The 20,898-nt window shown below is 39.2% G+C and overlaps 1 protein-coding gene across 2 annotated transcripts in view; it reads right to left on the bottom strand.

Moving 5' to 3' along the window:
* LOC124794779 (ubiquitin-protein ligase E3B) overlaps positions 1 to 20,898 on the bottom strand; it is a 283,854-nt gene that overhangs the window by 61,589 nt on the left and 201,367 nt on the right. Inside the window, exons 14-15 of one of the 2 annotated variants that reach the window (XM_047258425.1) lie at positions 20,703 to 20,832; positions 8,383 to 8,531 (exon numbers count right to left, since the gene is read on the bottom strand). In XM_047258425.1, coding sequence (XP_047114381.1) covers positions 8,433 to 8,531; positions 20,703 to 20,832 — 229 coding nt within the window. In that variant the 3' untranslated portion in view covers positions 8,383 to 8,432. Of the gene's footprint in view, positions 1 to 8,382; positions 8,532 to 20,702; positions 20,833 to 20,898 lie in introns of those variants that run through there. The other variant, XM_047258416.1, reaches the window with a different exon arrangement.

The following is a 20,898-nucleotide window of genomic DNA, read 5'->3' as shown; positions in this document are numbered from 1 at the left end:
ATTGAAGGTATTCTTCAAATATTTTTTGTGAGTGATCTATTATTATCAATGCTTTAAAAATATTGCACAATCCTGCATACATAATCCTAAACAGTTTTATGAGAAGAAAAGTTGCTGCTCACCATATAGCGGAGATGCTGAGTCACAGATAGGCACAACAAAAAGAGTTTCACACTTAAAGCTCTCTTTCTGTTGTGCCTATCTGTGACTCAGGATTTCCGCTGTATGGCGAGTAGCAACTTTCCTTTTGATAATATTGTTACATGCCATCCTGGATTTTCCGTTGTTTGATTTTAACCATTAACAGTATTACTTTCAATTCAAAACTGCTAATGATGATGATTGTTTACATCTTGACTATTCTGTGTATTTCTGCAATGTTAGTGGTTCTGAAAATGGTTTCACTTGTACATTTTGTTTTTGGTATGGTAATACGCACCACTCCAGAGGAATGAGGCATACCCCTTCATCTTCTTAACAACAAATGATACAGGCAACATATTAAGAAGATAGTAACTTAAAGTAATATAGCTAATATACAGGTATCCACATATTGAATGTTTTATTTTATTATGCATGTGGAGAGCCACGCTGATGGACAATGTTTGTTTTCAGCACAGGGTGGCTGTCACAGTGATTTAGTTAGATGCTGCAATAAGTATTCCACAGGTTATCATCCAGATCTGGAGATGTGAAGACTTCTGAAGAAAATACATTGTAACAATACAGGTGTACTGTAAGCAGACAGAGTAATTTTTGCACGATAGAAATCTGTTGAAATTTGAAGCAACAGTATTTCAGATTTGTACAAGTTGTTAATATACTTGCAGTATGGACAAGTATCCAATGTGAGGCTATAATTGGCATAAATTCATTAATTTTCAATTTTTTAGTCTAAATGAATAAAAACAGCAATGGTGACAGAGTCCAGACGCTTGACATGGGAAGCACCCGGTTTAACTATTGTTACATAAAGGATGTGTCATGTAAGATGTAACACGCCTTTTATTTCATGAACAGTTCTAGATAACAAAACAAAGTTTTTGGCACATGATGGTATGCTGATGGGCAAATACTTATGGCATTTGATAAAGTGCCTTATCTATAGTATAGATCGAGGTATTGAAGCATGTATCGTTTTTTGACAAAATTATATACTACACTTTTTTAACAGGACCTGAAAGCACTTGAAAAGGTGATTACAGTGACATAATGCTTGCTAATATTGAGACTACAACTCTTTGCAAATAAATCTGACAAATAAACTAAAACTGGATAGCAATGCAACCAGAATCAGCCACAGTGGTGCGAACACCGCAAATCAGAGGTCTCGTGCGAGGCTCCATCGTTATAGGCACCGAGACAGGCCTATGCTACTCAGATGAAACCTCATTTCAAATGCCACGTAGACAAGGAGTCAGCTATGATTCTTGTATAATGAACTATGGCATACGCTAGCTTCTCCCCGAGCAGTGGCAGGAGAATACACACACCAGACAAGATTTCAAAACATGAGAGCTTAAAGGTGGAGGATGGGGTAATACACATGACAGATATTACTGCCAAACATTGTACACGGGTTAATAATAGCGGCCTGCATACTGTAACAGGACATTCTGGATCAAGTCCTGTTCCACTATATGAAGAATTGTTGCATTAGCTAAAGATGTTCGCAGTGATTAAGTAAGGTCAAATACCAATACACCTACCGTATCTGTACCTGCAAAGAGGGCATACGAGGAAGAGGTAGCCACAGTGCACGGAAGCCAGACGAATGCTGATTACTTCCTGGGCATCTGGTATGCAGTCCATGGACCAGAAGACATGCACATTATAAATGGGATTATGGAATCTCTTAGGAGGAAAAAAAAAGATGCTTTTTGACTGTAGTGTAAGAAAGATTTTGTATCACTGTTTGATAAGCAGCACTCTTGTTTGAGTTCTCACAGAGAAAGAATGTACTAGTGCCATTTTAATGGATTTAATTGTAAATGCAGTTATGGGATAAACATCTGGGAATGGATGGTTGAAAGTGAAAATGTGTGTTATTGTCATTTGATAAATTGGTATAATTCCTTGGTCGGAAAGCTTTAGCAATTTTCTACAGCATAGAAGATGCTTCGGAAAATTCGGTACAGGCGTGGTACACCCCTATGAGTGTTCATTTCCAATTTAAACACTAAATGCGAGACTTTGAGCACAAATTTTGAAACACTGTCTTTGAACTTACAGAGCTCAGAGGAAGATATTGTAGCTGGAAAGTTTAATGAAAAAAAGGATATCATACAAGCAATTATTACTAGTAAGGTAACTAAAGCAATAAAAGAGGACTTCACAGCTCAAATAATATAGCAGGCAACAAAGTTAACAGATATTGACACAAAGGTTAACAGTCTCACAGGAAACTTACCTTATAAAGTACATCAAGTAGTAGGTAGTGAGTGTAAGCAGTATTTTCGTAACGTTAGACATAAGTTCGACAAAGTACAACTCAAAATTTTCAATAAGAATATATGGGGTGGCATCAATGGTGACAAGCAAGATGTGTCAGGGAGTGGGACAGGCACAAATTTCAGATGATCTAGGAAATGTTTGGCGTGTTTAATATAGAAAGGAGATAATGATCGACTAAGGGACTGCTGGCCAGTTTGATTCATAGGAATGGGATCTTGATGGCAGTTGTTGTATGCAGAGGTGTCAGACAGCTGATGTAGACTCACACTTACTTACTCCCAACAATCAAGTGCTACAATGGTCGATCTCTTATCCGCTGGGAGGATAATGATGGAGGCATTAGTTTTTAGAAAACAAAGAGCCTGGAGTTCTGCAGAGGACAGGTCAGGCGCATATTGTAGGGACCTGAGGAAAGTTTGTGAAGCAATGTTGGATGTTAGAGTCTTGTAAGGCTTGTAAGGGGTGATTCTGAGATAGTGGTGGTAGATCAAGTTGGGATCATGGTCAGAACTGTTCAACGCAATATTCAATGTCAAGTTTACTGTTGGAAAGCTTTTGGGAATGGGTTGCAAAATGGTATTTCCAGTTGACATTATGTGTGAAGGAAAGTAGGTCCTTCACCAAAGCAGCATGATCAAATGCAGGCTTAGGGCTGAAAGAGAGACCCTTGGATAACACAGATAATTCAGGAAGGGAGAGTGCCTTGAGAGTTTGAGAACACAGTGCGTTGTGACTGGTCCTTGAGATCATGAATTATCATTGGCGTAGGAGGCCAACAGTGAAGGCTGGGGGGCTGCTAAGAAGGTTGGCCAAGATTAGTATGTAGGAGAGGAGTGGTGGTTGATGGTGTAGCTGCTTAGGGAGTGCAGAGGGAGAGGAAGGGAAACACAACATTTGAGATAACTAAGGAGAAGATGGGATAGTGTTTTGACGTGAAGTCTAGCATCTTGTTGCAGGTTGAAGTTGGCTTGGTGGATGATACCAACCAAGGAAAGTTGAGGAGCAGATATGTGAAGGTACGACGAAAAACTATAATATATCCATTTGGGTTCTTGTCGTCTTAGTTGATTCAGTTTAGTATGGTATCACCCAGTACTATTTCCCTTGCATTCTGTACCGTGCATCACAATGTTCTGTTGAAGGATTACCTCTCTTTTGATGAATTTGGTTCGTATGTAATTCCGGTTGCCATGTAGAATTTTGTGAACCAGCTGTGCTGCGCCTCACCTGTGGGGACTTTTTCAAAATGCCTTTTCTGCTGCAGGAAATTGCTTATGCTTTCTAACAACTTATATGAAATTATCAAATAATGAGTGAACACTTATTTTTACTTTCAATGATTCATTTTCAGATGTTTATTGCATAACTGCATTTACAAATTCAGTCCATTAACATGATGATAATACATTCCTTCTCTATGAGAACTCAAACAAGAGCACCATCGATCTAACAGTAATACAATATCTTTCTTACATTACAATCTAAAATGTCATTTGTTTTTTCCCTAAGAGATTCTATTAACCTACTCATTCTGTGTGCGTCTTCTAGGTCCACACACTGCATCCCATATGCCCAGCAAGTAGTCGGTATTCTCTTGGATTCCACGGCACTGTGGCTCCATCTTTCCTTGTACGTCCCCTCTGCAGGAACTGTAGGTCTGTTGATATTTGACCCCCACCCTCCCTGCCACAGTCTCCTGCTTTGGAAATGCATTTGTCCCAGTGTATGGGCAGCTATTTGACGCCCTCATCATAAAAAGAACTGAGTCACGTCACCAGTCAGTTGCGCACAAAGTCTTCCACACTCTTGTCATCTTCAAATCGTCGCTCTCCTAGAGCTTCTTTAAGCAGTCTGAATAAATGGAAATTGCAGGGCGATAAGTCCAGGCTGTAAGGAGGATGATCAAGTGTAGTCCAGTGCATTTCCTGTAGCTTGGAGACAGAGCTACGGTATGGGGTTGGGCATTGTTGTGGAGGAGGATGACCTGTCAAATCAATTGGTCTTGTCTTTTCCGGCGATATGCAACTCTCACCTTGTTCAACAGTTCGCAGTAGTAAGCAGCATTGATTGTGCATCACTCATGCAAAAAATCAATCACCAAACTGCCTCGCTGATTGAAAAAAAAAGGTTGAAAGAACCTTGTCAGCATACAGTCGAGTCTTGATTTTCACTGGTGCTGCCTCCCCTTTCCTCCACCACTCTGTACTGGCCTGTTTGGATTTTGGAGTGCAGTGGTGAACCCATGTTTCATTGCAGGTGATGATCTGACTCAAAAATGCATCACCTTCTTCCGCAAACCTAGCTGTAAGCCTCTGACAGACCTCCAAACACCTCAACTTCAGATTTTCAGTCAAAAGTTTAGGGACTCATCTGAAACACACTTTATGGATTTGTAGGTCATTTGTGATGACTTTTTGTGCAATTTCTGATACTATCGCCTGTCGACTGCCGTCAGTAATGTCTTTAACTGTACGAATGTTTTTGTCTGTAATGCTTGTCCAAGGACGGCGATTGTGTTGCTGATTTTCCATACATTCTTGTCCTTCCTTGAACTTCTTATGCCAGGAAAACACACGCGTCCTTGATAATGTTTTATCACCGAACTGTGCAGTCAATCTCTGGCACATTTCTGCCGCTGGAACTCCTTCATGAGCAAGAAATTTGATATTTATGCACTGTGCAATGGAGGGGTGCACCTGTTGCTCAGATATCATGAGCGTTACTGATGAAATGGTGGGAAATATCTAATAGCATGCTCTCTTCAGCTCTAATGGCCCCGCCTAAACCTCGCAGAAGCGTGGAGCCAGTCCTACCAACTGTTGATGTTAAGGAACAAAAATCCTGGTTATATTTGATCCCCCCTCATATTCCCCTCATATATATAAAAGACTTTACACATTTATTCTTTTAGAGCAAGCTACACATTTCCGTTTATCTGCATATAACACACAAAGGTTTTTAACAAGAACATTAGTTAGTTCTATTTTTTTGTTTCATTAACAACTGAGTACATCTCAAAATTTGTAGTTACATTTTAGGATATATAAATCTCCTTAATTATCTTTTCTAGTTATGTACAATGTCCTCTTACTTCGTGTGATCAAATGCTCTGCTAACTCCTACTTTTTTGTTGCATCATAGCTGAACCACCACATTTTTGGGTAAGTACCGCACAAGCTACTGTTATTTGTACATGAAAGTGGCCCTCAACTATTTCGTAAAAGTAAAGAATGGACCAGACCTACAGTATACATCAGTCATTCCACGATCTGTCTACCCGCTTAATATCCAATCCCTCACGAGTCCACATTCTTTGTATGCCTTATTTTTGTCAGACAGTACTGATTAGCATCTTCAACAACTTTATTGACCAGCAATGAAGAGGTTCGTTAATACTTTTCCTCTAATTTTTTTCTATTATGATATCAACACCTTTTTTCCTCTCTGTATGTATTCTTTGTCCTGCTTGCTATTGTTGCCCTGTAGTGTCAATAACTATTTTCATCCGTATTTCTATCAAGCATTGATAATGTTTCCTATTGTGACCCACCATGTTCTTTTATTATAATTTATGTGGGTCACTTAGCGCGCATCATACATTATTTCACTGATGTATCCTTTATTTCCCTCAAAAACATTTTGAAGTCAGGTTACTAAAGAGTTAAGTGTGTCTTCATTATTTAAGAGCTTCTAAGGCTCTAAAGAGTCTACCCCATCTATGCCAAAATCCGCCCACACATGGTCTGTCTGTGACCCTCTGATTCCAAACCTGTGACATACCTCCTGCTCACCTTACTCAGCTCTATACATACCAACAACTACTTTACCATCGTGGAGCAGACAGACGAACAGATCAAGGGTACAGCCATAGGCACCAGGATGGTTCCTCATTATGCTAGCCTTTTGGAGGGGGCTCTCCTGGGATCCGTAAGCCTTCAGCCACTTGTTTGGGTTACATACATTGATGACATCTTTGCCATATGGACGCATGGGGAGGTTGACTTGTTAGAATTCCTGGAATCTCTGAATAGCTTCTCCCATTTAAATTTCACATGGTTTTATTCTGAATCCCACGTCACTTTCCTTGCTGTTGACCTCACCATCCCCAAAGCTCAGCTGCACACGTCTGTTCACAATAAACCAGTTACAAAGCAACTGTACTTACATTTTGACAGTTGCCATCCTTTCCATGTCAAATGTTCACTCCCATACAGTCTTGGCATTTGATGCACATGTGTTTGTTCAGATGCAGATGCCCTAAAGCAATACACCACCATTTTCACTTCAGCCTTCATTGGACATAATGACCCCACCAGCATAGTTCAAAAGCAGATTTCCCGCGCCATCACAACCAATCCTAGTACTGCTAATCCCAAAAAAACAACTTAGGAATACACCATTTATCACTAACAATTAACCAGGTCTCGAACATATTACTTCAACAAGGCCAGGACTTCCTAAAATCGTGCTCTGAAATGAGGTCCATTCTATCCAACATTTTCCCCACCACAGCTAGATTAGTATTTCACCATCCTCTCTATCTCTGCAATATCATCGTAAAACCCTACACTCTTTCTGGACCCATTTATCTACCCTGTGGCTCCTACACCTGTGCCCATCCTTGCTGTAAGACATGACCTACCATCACCTATACCAGTCCCATAACTTGCAAACCATATGACTCATGTTATCTACCAGCAATTATGTAAGCACTATTTGGACTTCTACATTTGCATGACTACCATGAAGTTATCAATTAGGAAGAATGGGCATAGGCAGATGGTGTATACTGGCAACAAACAATAACTCACTGCAGAACATACTTCACAATGTGACAGTTGAGACCTCGGTGCCTGTTTCAGCACACATGCCACCTGGATTCTTCCCCCAGACTCCAGTTTCTCAGAAATCTGCATGTGGGAACTGGTATTACAACACATCCTGGATTCATTTTCCCCACGTACCTGATCTTAATTTACATTAATTTCTTCGGTCTCCACATTTCTTCAAAGTAACTATTCCTTTCTTCACTCCCTTTTAGTTTACTATAGCTTTTGTTTCTTGACCTGTTTGTCACCAGCCCCCACTCCCCCTCTCGCCCCTCCCACCTATATCACACACAGTGCACTTAGCTTTCCGCTCTTACTAAGTCATTCACTATGTTTTGGCAGTAATATCTGTCTTGTGTATTTCCCTATCTTCCACCTTCAAGCTCTCAGGTTATTCAAATGTCATCCAGTGCAGTCTCCAATAATCTTTCTTTCCTTCTCATCCCATCCAGTGCATCTCCCATAACCTGTGGTTCCAGGAAACTTTTCCGAACCCTCTCCATTTACTAAGTCTCAGCAGTCCTTTTCCCTTCACCCTTCTTTCTTCCCCTTCAGTACTTTTGCCAGAAGAAGGAGGTACTGGCTCCGAAAGCTTGCAAAGTTAAATACCTTTACATGTGTATAATTTGCTGCATGGTGAGGAGATTTTTTATCTATACAATTACATTACATTTTCAAAAATTGAACATTTTTGTTGATATACATTAACTTATAGCATGCCAGATGGAGCTCAGGAAAACTATTTCAAATGTGTGTATGTTTCCAGATTTCTATGAAAACACCCAAGTTTTCCCAGGCAGTTGTCCCTTCAAATCCTCCCTGTTGCTGCTTACTTATCAAAGCCGAAACAAAAACGTCCATCATTTATACTTCATAATAAGAAACAGCCCTATTCAAGGGAACAAAATTACTGTATTAACTTTATCAGATTTGAAAAAATAAATTTCGCCTGATCTATCTTTGCCTGGACATGCCTGAATGCTTCTTAAAGTAAACCATTTGCTGCCACACAAATGTGGCTATAAATACTACTCAAAATTTTAATTAGATGAAATAAATTTTAATTAAACTAAAGAGTTTATTCAGACTGACTGATGACATGTCACCCACAAAATAAATACTTTTCTCAATGAAACATAGTGTCACAGTTTACATGAATGTACATCGGACGATATGCCACTGCAGACTGTGGTGATTCAATGGCGCATATCGTCTGGTGTAGATGGGGCTTCGGGACAGACTGCTCTCCTAAAACAGAAATCAAGAGGAGTCAAACAGAGAGATGTGGCTAGCCGCTATACTGAAATATTTCATCCTATTTGACGCTCAGGAAACTTTTGATTCAGTATTGGCATTGCAACACGGGAAGAGTGAGCTGGGAAAACATGTTGGAACCACACCCATTGTCATGTATTCAGTGGTACCTCTTCGAGGGGGACAGACAATGTTCGTAAGAAAGCACGGATATGTATTTCCATTTAGCATCCGTGGGATGAAGTAAGGTCAAATGTCTCAATAAAGTCAAGAGGAACATCCGCCGCTGCAAACAAAGCCATTGATGTTCCAAGAAATGGAATTGTGTTCGTGGCAACGTGTGTACACATCTAAAAGTGGTACATATGGCAATTACATCTAAGTTACACCCCTGTGAGTTCGACATTTTCGATTGAGAAGTTCGTCAAAATGTAAGTGATCTTATTCACGATGTATTTTTGCAGCAGAACAAGAAATTATCTGTGAGTAGGAAGGTGAGTGTACCTCTAACCTCAAACTGTAAACAAAATTTGTCGCAACGCGTAATTAACTTATCGAATTTGGTTCTGTCTCCAAACGAACAAAAAGTGCTTGAGAAAGGTTTTAAATATGCTCCTCCCCACCCTCCATCAGAAAAACAACTGGATGTTATGAAAGTTGATATTGAATATGCCCTAATGAAAGAAATCACTGCAAAATATATAGTTGCCAATGCACTAACGAACGAAACCAAATTCGTGTGTAACATCCCACGGTCTATTGACTTTCACACCCTCAAGTCCTTGAAACAGAAACTACAACACCAAGGTATCATTGCCACAAAATCTGATAAAGACAACAGTATTGTGCTTTTGAACAAATGTGATTATGAGGATAATGTTAATGATTTCCTGAATACCACAGGCTTCCAAGTCCTTCCTAAAGACCCTACTAAATTGTTCAAAGAGGATGTTAAATGGGCAATCAATTCATGCAAAAGCATATTCTCTGTATTTGAAGCAAAACTGGTAACCAATATGAACCCATTGCCTCCTAGAACGTATGGGCTTCCTAAACGGCATAAACAAGATTTTCCTATTCTTCCATTTGTATCATCATTCACTGCTCCATCTTACAAACTAGCCAGTAAACTGGATGTCCTCATTAAGAGCAAGACTAAATTCAAACCAAAGCATGGTATTTCGAACTCTGTGGATCTAGTAAACAAGTTAAAAGGTATATCTGTCTCACACAGTGATAAATTAGTATCCTTTGATGTCAGCAGTTTGTTTTCTAATACATCAGTAGTAGAATGCATTGATATTCTGACAGAGCTGATGCACAAGTCTAATGTCAATCCTGTAGAATTGAATGACTTGAGACTGGCCACACAGACATGCCTCGCACAGAACTATTTTCAGTTCCAAGGAACTCTTTATAAACAATTAGATGGCTTAGCTATGGGTTCCCCTCTTAGTCCACTGTTGGCTGAAATATTTATGGACCATTTTGAACAAAATTTTCTAAAAACAGAACCTTTGAGTGCAAAAATCCAATACTGGTTTAGATATGTAGATGATGTACTGTGTATGTGGACTGGTACTACAACACAACTCAACACATTCTTGAAAAACCTAAACAGTCAACATAAAAAAAATCCAGTTCACTACGGAGATTGGCAACAAATCCATAAACTTCTTAGATCTCACCACTGACATCAGTACACACACCCTGTTGTTGTTGTGGTCTTCAGCCCTGAGACTGGTTTGATGCAGCTCTCCATGCTATTCTATCCTGTGCAAGCTTCTTCATCTCCCAGTACCTACTGTAACCTACATCCTTCTGAATCTGTTTAGTGTATTCATCTCTTGGTCTCCCTCTACGATTTTTACCCTCCACACTGCCCTCCAATACTAAACTGGTGATCGCTTGATGCCTCAAAACATGTCCTACCAACCGATCCCTTCTTCTAGTTAAGTTGTGCCACAAACTTCTCTTCTCTCCAATCCTATTCAATATCTCCTCATTAGTTATATGATCTACCATCTAATCTTCGGCATTCTTCTGTAGCACCACATTTTGAAACCTTCTATTTTCTTCTTGTCCAAACTAGTTATCATCCCATGTTTCACTTCCATACAAGGCTACGATCCATACAAATACTTTCAGAAACGACTTCCTGACACTTAAATCTATACTCGATGTTAACAAATTTCTCTTCTTCAGAAACACTTTCCTTGCCATTGCCAGTCTACATTTGATATCCTCTCTACTTCGACCATCATCAGTTATTTTGCTTCACAAATATCAAAACTTCTTTACTACTTTAAGTATCTCATTTCCTAATCTAATTCTCTGAGCATCACCTGACGTAATTTGACTACATTCCATTATCCTCATTTTGCTTTTGTTGATGTTCATCTTATACCCTTCTTTCATGACACTGTCCATTCCGTTCAACTGCTCTTCCAAGTCCTTTGCTGTCTCTGACAGAATTACAATGTCATCGGCGAACCTCAAAGTTTTTATTTCTTCTCCATGGATTTTAATACCTACTCCGAATTTTTCTTTTGTTTCCTTCACTGCTTGCTCAATATACAGATTGAATAACATCGGGGATAGGCTACAACCCTGTCTCACTCCTTTCCCAACCACTGCTTCCCTTTTGTGCCCCTCAACTCTTATAACTGCAATCTGGTTTCTGTACAAATTGTAAATAGCCTTTTGCTCCCTGTATTTTACCCCTGCCACCTTCAGAATTTGAAAGAGAGTATTCCAGTCAACTTTGTCAAAAGCTTTCTCTAGGTCTACAAATGCTAGAAACGCAGGTTTGCCTTTCCTTAACCTAGCTTCTAAGATAAGTCGTAGGGTCAGTATTGCCTCGCGTGTTCCAATATTTCTACGAAATCCAAACTGATCTTCCCCAAGGTCAGCTTCTACCAGTTTTTCCATTCGTCTGTAGAAAATATGCGTTAGTATTTTGCATCCGTGACTTATTAAACTGATTGTTCGGTAATTTTCACATCTGTCAGCACTTGCTTTCTTTGGGATTGGAATTGTTATATTCTTCTTGAAGTCTGAGGGTATTTCACCTGTCTCATACATTTTGCTCACCAGATGGTAGAGACCTTTGGAGAAAAGAGAACCACTTGTATGAATATCAAGAGCTCAGATGGAAACCCAGTTCTAAGCAAAGAAGGGAAAGCAGAAAAGTGGAGGGAGTATATAGAGGGCCTATACAAAGGCAATGTACTTGAGGACAATATTATGGAAATGGAAGAGGATGTAGATGAAATGGGAAATACGATACTGGGTGAAGAGTTTGACAGAGCACTGAAAGACCTGAGTCGAAACAAGGCCCCGGGAGTAGACAACATTCCATTAGAACTACTGACGGCCTTGGGAGAGCCAGTCCTGACAAAACTCTACCATTTGGTGAGCAAGATGTATGAGACAGACTTCAAGAAGAATATAATAATTCCAATCCCAAAGAAAGCAGGTGTTGACAGATGTGAAAATTACCGAACTATCAGTTTAATAAGTCACGGCTACAAAATACTAATGCGAATTCTTTACAGACGAATGAAAAACTAGTAGAAGCCGACCCTGGGGAAGATCAGTTTGGATTCTGTAGAAATATTGGAACACGTGAGGCAATACTGACCCTACGGCTTATCTTAGAAGCTAGATTAAGGAACGGCAAACCTATGTTTCTAGCATTTACAGACTTAGAGAAATCTTTTGATAATCTTGGCTGGAATACTCTCTTTCAAATTCTGAAGGTGGCAGGGGTAAAATACAGGGAGTGAAAGGCTATTTACAATTTGTATAGAAACCAAATGGCAGTTATAAGAGTTGAGGGGCATGAAAGGGAAGCATGGTTGGGAAGGGAGGGAGACAGGGTTGTAGCCTCTCCCCGATGTTATTCAATCTGTATATTGAGCAAGCTGTGAAGGAAACAAAAGAAAAATTCGGAGTAGGTATTAAAATCCATGGAGAAGAAATAAAAACTTTGAGGTTCGCCGATGACATTGTAGTTCTGTCAGAGACAGCAAAGGACTTGGAAGAGCAGTTGAACGGAATGGATAGTGTCTTGAAGGGAGGATATAAGATGAACATCAACAAAAGCAAAAAGAGGATAATGGAATGTACTCAAATTAAATCGGGTGATGTTGAAGGTATTAGATTAGGAAATGAGACACTTAAAGTAGTAAAGGAGTTCTGCTATTTGGGGAGCAAAATAACTGATGATGGTCGAAGTAGAGAGGATATAAAATGTAGACTGGCAATGGCAAGGAAAGCGTTTCTGAAGAAGAGAAATTTGTTAACATCGAGTACAAATTTAAGTGTCAGGAAGTCGTTTCTGAAAGTATTTGTATGGAGTGTAGCCATGTGTGGAAGATAAACATGGACGATAAATAGTTTGGACAAGAAGAGAATAGAAGCTTTCGAAATGTGGTGCTACAGAAGAATGATGAAGATTAGATGGGTAGATCACATAACTAATGAGGAGGTGTTGAATAGGATTGGGGAGAAGACAAGTTTGTGGCACAACTTGACTAGAAGAAGGGATCGTTTGGTAGGACATGTTCTGAGGCATCAAGGGATCACTAATTTAGTATTGGAGGGCAGCGTGGAGGGTAAAAATCATAGCGGGAGACCAAGAGATGAGTACACCAAGCAGATTCAGAAGGATGTAGGTTGCAGTGGTACTGGGAGATGAAGAAGCTTGCGCAAGATAGAGTAGCATGGAGAGCTGCATCAAACCAGTCTCAGGACTGAAGACCACAACAACAGCAACAGATACAATAAATTTTATTGCCACAGCCAATGGCTACAATCCAGTTGTTATTGAGCACATCTTGCACAGCAAACAAAAATGAAAAATTATACCCCTCCTCTATGCCCCATTTGCTTCCCCACCCACTGTCTGCAAGAAATGGTGTACACTACCATTTCTAGGTCAGGTATCACAGATTGTAGCCAAAGCACTGAAATCCTGCAAGTATAGGCTTTCCTACTATGTCTAGAACATGACAGCCCAGTGTGTTTTTAATAGCAAAGACAAGATCCAGTTATTAGCCAACAGTGGGGTATACAAAATCACCTGTTCTGATTGTGACAAATTTTACATTGGTTAGTCAGGCAGAGACATATCAACTAGGCTGGCTGAACATGAACACAGCTGGAGGTTGCAGAATTCAGACTCTGTATTTGCTGAGCATGTACTGAGTGAGGGTCACAACTACCAGCCAGTGTCCCATGTACTTCACTTAGCAAACAAAGGCCATAAACTCAACCTGCTGGAAGCCCTGGAAATTAACAAACATCTTGCTCACAGTCCAGATCTCATGCTAAATGACTAGACACAGCTCAACACTTCCCCTCTCCTAAACTTCATATAATCATCTTTGTTGTTCATTACCTTCCACACTCTCTCTTCCTACATATTCCCATTTTCCTGTATTCATTAAGTTGTTTTGTTTTGTTGAAGTTGTCTTTGTATTCCACATAGACTGTAGTTCCACTAGTTAAAGCTTTCTTTTAACTGGTACTTGTATTACTGTCCATGTTTAACACCCCTTGTAGTTGTCTCATCAAATACTGTTCATATTTTACTTTGCTCATTTATTTAATGATTTGCTTTGATTATAATGTTAATATTAAAATGCAATACCACCACACCCTCAAACTGTAGGTTCCCTCAAACACCTCCATTTTCCTGCATTTATTTATTTCTGTTTATCTTATTGATATTGCTTAAGTTCCTTATGTTTTCTGTATTTACATTGATACCTGTCTCTTCTTTTAATTTGTTGCCTATCACTCTCCATGTTTCATACCTCCTGATGCAGCCTTGTCTAGTACTAATTTTATTTTATTTTATTAGTTTTGTTTATTAATATAAACTGTTATGTAGGCAGGCTATTCCTATTTTGTGCTAAAGGTTTTCCTGTCTACTCCATTGTTATTTATGCACAGTTCAGTTTTTACTTTTTCACTGCAAAGATGTTACTCACTGTATGTTTCTACTTCAGTCTAGATGTGTTACTTCTCTTCTAATGTTGTCTGCTAACATTTAACTTCTTTGGTGATAATACTCAGTAAATGTCTGAAGATGGCCTTGTAAGCCGAAAACCGGTTAACAATAAAAGTAATACTGTAGAACAAAAGCAAACTTGTGCTTTTCATTTATCAAACAAAGGAATTTCCTACAATGCTGCATCACAGGTTTATGCTTCACGATCATCGTTATTGCACATGACAAAGCCCGAGTGGATTCTCATCAGCCCAGTAGTGCATGTTACATAAATTTACATTGCCACAGTTCATAAACATTGCTACGCCAGTAAACAGCAAACATGTGAAAAACGTAATGTCGTGTCCCAAGTGATGCAGAGCAAACCAACAAAATTCTATGAATTTCAAAATCACTTCCTCCAAGTGCCCGATGTAGTGACAAATTATAAGGGTGGAACTTATGTCGATGCGAGATGCGAATGGCACTTCTGTGGCTGATCCCGCATTCCTCGGCAAAATATCTCATGCCACCATTCACCATATAAAAGCAGCATGTCTAAATTCTCCTCATAGGTGTACATGGCTGCACGCGAGGAATCTCAAACCAGAAATGGCCTGTTGATAGACAACACAGTATTTAAGAGTTCTGGTGTGTACATAGCTGAAGGTCTAGAGACGACAATGTAGCCTGGTGTGAGCACATTTATAACACAACTGCCCTTTCTCAAACTGCCTTTAAAGTTTAGAATGTTTCTTGGATCCTTTTGCGAAGAGTTTCAGTCTCAAAATCAGCAAGCATTACATCGCTGTACTCATCTTTTCATGTGCTTTTGGATTAAAAAGTATATAATTTCTTTTCAAAAAATCATACTTCCTTTAATATCTCAATCTATATAAGAGTTAAGACTCTTTATCATATACAAAACTACACACCTTTAATGTACTATCTTTCGCCAAAAACCTCGTTTTGATATTTGGAACTTTTCTTACGAAATAAAAGGAGTTGTACATATTACTGGACTCAGGTTAGATGCAGCAGCTGCACCAATTGGTTGTGTAATTCTTACAGTCTTGTAGCTATCGAGAGGTCTTTATCGTTCCACATATTCTTGATGAAATGTGTGCACCACTGACAGCATCTCCACCGACCACACCCACCACGCCGCTCACAGCTATGGGAAAGATGGCACTTTTAAATCTCCCACTAACAAACCACTGGGCTAGGCCGTCCATCTACTGCTCACTGTCTCTGATGAGGGGCACTGTGCTTGCACACCACCGGAGGACGTAATATGAAATGGCGTCACTGCAAGCAACCCTGATTGACTATGCATCCTTTTAAGCAGCCACAATCCAGAAGTTGCCTTCAGATCCAGTGTATTTGATTCCACTAAGGAAAATTACATTGAAGTGCAGTGACACTACTAAGTGTTGTTAACATTCCACTGACTTATATAACTATATCAGCATTCAACATTATTTTGTTACTATCAAGAACATAACTCTGACAGCATGTAACACAGAACCACAGAAGAACCTACACTTATGTATAACTTCAGTTATTAAGGGTAGATAGTGTAAAATAACTTATTGATGTGTATCTTTTTGTAGATGTCTTCTTGCATTTACTGGCCGCCTCACTACCAATACAACAATACACTTCTGTCAATTTGTTTATTTTGAAGTTCTCTGGGTCAACCACCTTCTATCAATTTGATTAATTCTGGGTAGAGTTCAAAATTTCTCAATGTTTTCAATATTGAAACATGAACACAGTCATCTGCCTTCTTAGACCTACAGGTTAATGCCATAGGCTCTTTTATTTCCTATAATATGCCACGAATAACATTAAGGTGTCAATTTGCTCTCTGCAGCTTCTCCACTGTCTGAAATCTTCTCAGTTTTCACCTACTTCTTGCTCTCGTTGATGTTTAATACTATGACATAAAATTCTGGAGAAAACCCTGTCTGTGCAGTCCACAAGATATATATCATTGTAGCTTCTTGGACAGCTCTTACCACATTTTTGTGGAGTGGACAGACTATAGCCGTGATACAATTTTCAGCGAATTTTTCTGTTGTTCATATAATTTGCAGAGCCATGGGTTGGAAGGTCTGAACCCCATCACTGGCATATACCTACACCCTTCAAAACCCGGTCTTCTTTCAAATTATATGATGAGGCACCACCATCTCACTGAATGATGCTATGTCACCTAGTCAGTCTGAATATGACTGGTTTCACTAGCTTATAAGCACATCTTCAGCCTGACACAATAACTTCAAGTGTATTGGGAAAAATCTGAAATGATTTCCAAGAGCCATACGAGTTGCATGCTTATTCATATAGCAGTTACAGCCCCTCTGCAGAACAATAAATATTTTCTCACAATATAGATAACTGCTGAATTTATTATTATTAAAGACATCATTTTTCTTGAATGGACAATGTCATTATAACACATGTGTCAGTCGTATATGCACCAAGGTGCAAAGGTATTCTATTCTCGAGAGTTGTGTGTCTGTCTTTATATGGTCGACATCAACTATTGCTAGTGGATTAGAAAGTTCTAAGATGAATTATGTGTATGTGATTACACTTAAAAATATTCCTGGGGCAGGAACATACAATATTTACAGACACTGGGTGTGTGGGGGAAGGAGAGGTGGGGGGGGGGGGGGGCAGGGAGTATTTGCTTGTGCTCTATCATTGTGTACCGCACAGTACATGAACCACAGCTCTTCAGAGTGCTATATAAGCTAAAAGTGGAAGGGCTACCTGATATTGCAGCAGACAACAACAGACTCTCCATGTCTGAAGCAAGGTGTGCAGTCTGCTGCTAAAGAGATTGTGCCTCCTGAATAGGTGCAAACTGATGAGCACTCTGAGACACAGCAAAGTGGAGCGTCACTACTTGTCTGCGATCACCCATCACTCTAAAGCAACAAACTGCTGTTTCCCCGTCCTGTGTCTAAGTCACAATATAATCATGCCAACTTTCAACAGATGTCGATATGTTGTGTTCTGCACAGATGATGGCATTCTGGTCAATGGAAAACCGTGCCAGTGATGACATCAGGCCACTCATCAAACAGGGTAGTATTTGTCAGGTAGTCCCACATCTACAATCGCTGTATACAGAGTCAAAGACGGTGCAGTACAGCACAGAGAAGATACCTGCCAGACTCTTTCCAGTAGAGAGCCACAGGAAGATCGGAAGCAGGGCGGTAGCAAATTGATGTGGCCCGATGGCTTAATGTGAATTGTTCTGTTGTTTCTTGGATGTGACGACAGTTTATAGAGACCAAAGCTGTATCCCAAAGACCAGGTCAGGGCTGATCATGTGTGACATCAAAGTGGCTGTAAAGGTACAATGGTACTGCCTTAGTACTGCACACAGCCTCACAGCATCCAATGGACATGTTATATTGAGGCAAATGGTGTATAGAAGGCTTCAGCAGAGTGGCCTTTATTGTCAGAGACTTGCTGTAGGTGTACCTCTGACACATCTTCACAAAAGGGAACATCCGGAGTGGAGTCGTCAACATGCCACCTGGATGGTCAAACAGGGGGAGCTGATGTTCTTCTCACAGACGAATCCCGATTTGGCCTGGAGAGTGAGTCGCGACGGATTCTCCTTTGGAGGGAATGTGGAACACAATTTCAGGACCGGCAAGGATTATGTTGACCACTCGCACAGCTCTTCGTGAAATTGTATGGCCTGCCATCAGGTATCATGACAAGATCTTGAGACCTCATTTGTGGTTCTTGCGATGTGCTGTAAGCCCAGACTTTGTGTCGATGGACAGTATTGCTCGAACTCATAGAGCACGGATGGTTGAAGTCTTCTTGGAAACAGAAGATACAGTACACATGACGTGGCCTGATCACTCTTCTGATTTGAATTCCACGGAGCATGTCTGGGATGCACAACAGAGGCAGGCTGCATCGCACCAGGATCCATCACCCACTCCTCAAAACTTGCGAGAAGCTCTGCAGGAACAATGGCTGTTATTGCCTCAACATGAGATTGATGACATCATCACAGCATGCCCTGTCGTTGTCAGGCCTGTATTGCTGCCAGAGGTGGTCACACCGCATACTGAGCACAGTAATCAATTGTTGGAACGTGTGTGCAAATAAGTTAAGTCAGAAATAATGAAGAAAATTTCTCTCTCATCGTTATGCATGTTGCAGTTGTTTACATTCTGTATTACCTACATTGTATCTAATTTACTATCACCTGTTTATATTGCTTTGTAGCTAAATAAACACAATCTTGCAAAATTTCCATTTGTTGCTTTAATTTAGGACACCAGTGTTTGTATCCTTTTTACAATTTATTTTTGAAAATGATTTCATGACAAATATTAAAATTATATCACAAGGAGTGTTTTCCAAATTATTATTATTCAAACAGTAATTTATGTTTAGCTGATTAACATTATGCAATTACTCCTCCTGCAGAATTTGTATTTTACAGAAGAATATTATATTCAAAATTTGACAGTATCATGTGCTCTAAAAGTTATTGACCCTACTAACAATCATTAGCTGGAACAGTGACCTACATTGACTTAAAGTGTTACATTCCCTGTCATAAGAAACATGTTTCATTTTATTTAATATGAAATAACTTGGAAGCTTTGTTTGTATAAAAATGTTGTCATGAAGAGTGATTACATACTACTCAAAAAACTATGACCTGGTTAAGTTTTACAAAAAAAGATATGAATTTCCCAAGAGCTATGAAGAAATGAGTGTTAATTATGTTATGCTAATGAAAAATTAAGTCATGACAAAATGTATGAAAGAAGTCTATTCACTTTATTGGTGACATTATGGGATAGAAGTTGTGTCTGACCTTTTGGGCAGTACCGAAAAAACAGATACCATATATTATTTGCGAAGTATTGGTACAAATACTCTAAAACTTAAACCAATGCAAACACAGATGCACAAAACAAGATGGAGAAAAGGTTGTTAATGAATTGTTATGATTTAATTCAGGTTGCGAGTTGAAAGTTTGTGTTTTTTAAGGCTTTTATTAAGCCTTTAAGTCTTCCTGATGTTTCTAATGAGAAATCAACATAAAATATGTAAGGGAGCAAGTTATAATTTTGTATGTATTATGGCAGTTTCAATATGTTTACTTTTCAGACAATCATTCAATAATGTTATTTACATTGAATAAAAAGTAAAGTTTGTTGAACAATAACTTTGTTGTTGTCAGGCCACTCTCTGCATTAGTCTAATCTGTGCAGGTTATATCATCCCAGCATAACGGCAACCTACATCCCTCTGAAACTGTTTGCCATTGTCAAGCGTTGGTCTACCTCTACACTTTGCTTCACTGCAGGAAAGATGACTTCTTGATGCCTCAGAATGTGTCCCACCAAGCAATCCCTTCTCTTATTTAAGTTGTGCCATCAATTCGTTTTCTCCCCATTTTAATTCAGTACCTCTCATTTACTACGTAATATTTAGCATGTTTATAGAGCATCTATTATATTCTTATCTGAACTGTTTATTATTCACATTTCACTCCAGACAAATACATTCAGAAATCCGTGTCTGATGTTAGCAAATTTCTATTTTAGAAGCGTTTTTCTTGTTATTCCCATTCTGTGTGTTATATCATCTCTACTTTGGCCACTGTCAGTTATTTTACTTCCCTCATAGCAAACTTCATCTGCTACTTGTGGCATCTCATTTCCTAATCTAATTCCCTCAGCATCAACTGATGCCTTTGGAATAATATCACAGGCTCCCATTTTGAACACAACACAAATTTCTTAACTGTAAGGACAGGGCCACTTATAAAAAGTGGCAACTTCATGAAAGTTGGACAAGTTCAAATAACAAAGACAAGCAACAGCAGAATTATTACTAGTAAGTGTATATAGTTTCCATGCAAATGGTGCCTACAGATGGTTCTTTCACTTCTGTGTGTCTTTATTAGCATTAATAATTGACAATTAATTTCACTACTCTGTTCTGATAACTCTTTTTAAATCATGTAATTCTGTAACATGTGTCACAACATAAAAAAGATGTTGAGTTATTGTTACATCTTTATCTTCATGTTTGGGTCTATTGCTCATGTGACAGAAGTTCCAGAATTTGTAACTGAGCATATATAATCAAACCTGATTGATACATACCTCAGGAGTCGAAAACAGTGAGAGCCACTCTGGATTGATAATTGACCGAAATCCACGAATAAATGCAGCTGTCTGGTCCTTAATTTGTGTGTGCATACGAAAGTGTGCCATCAAGTGTATGTAATTTATTCTGCAAAACCATACATAGATACATACAAACATACATACATATGCCGTAACAGAGAAAAACAATATA

Source organism: Schistocerca piceifrons, chromosome 1, assembly GCF_021461385.2.
Source record: "Schistocerca piceifrons isolate TAMUIC-IGC-003096 chromosome 1, iqSchPice1.1, whole genome shotgun sequence".
Classification (NCBI taxonomy): domain Eukaryota; kingdom Metazoa; phylum Arthropoda; class Insecta; order Orthoptera; family Acrididae; genus Schistocerca; species Schistocerca piceifrons.
This window is presented reverse-complemented; position numbering and strand designations above follow the sequence as displayed.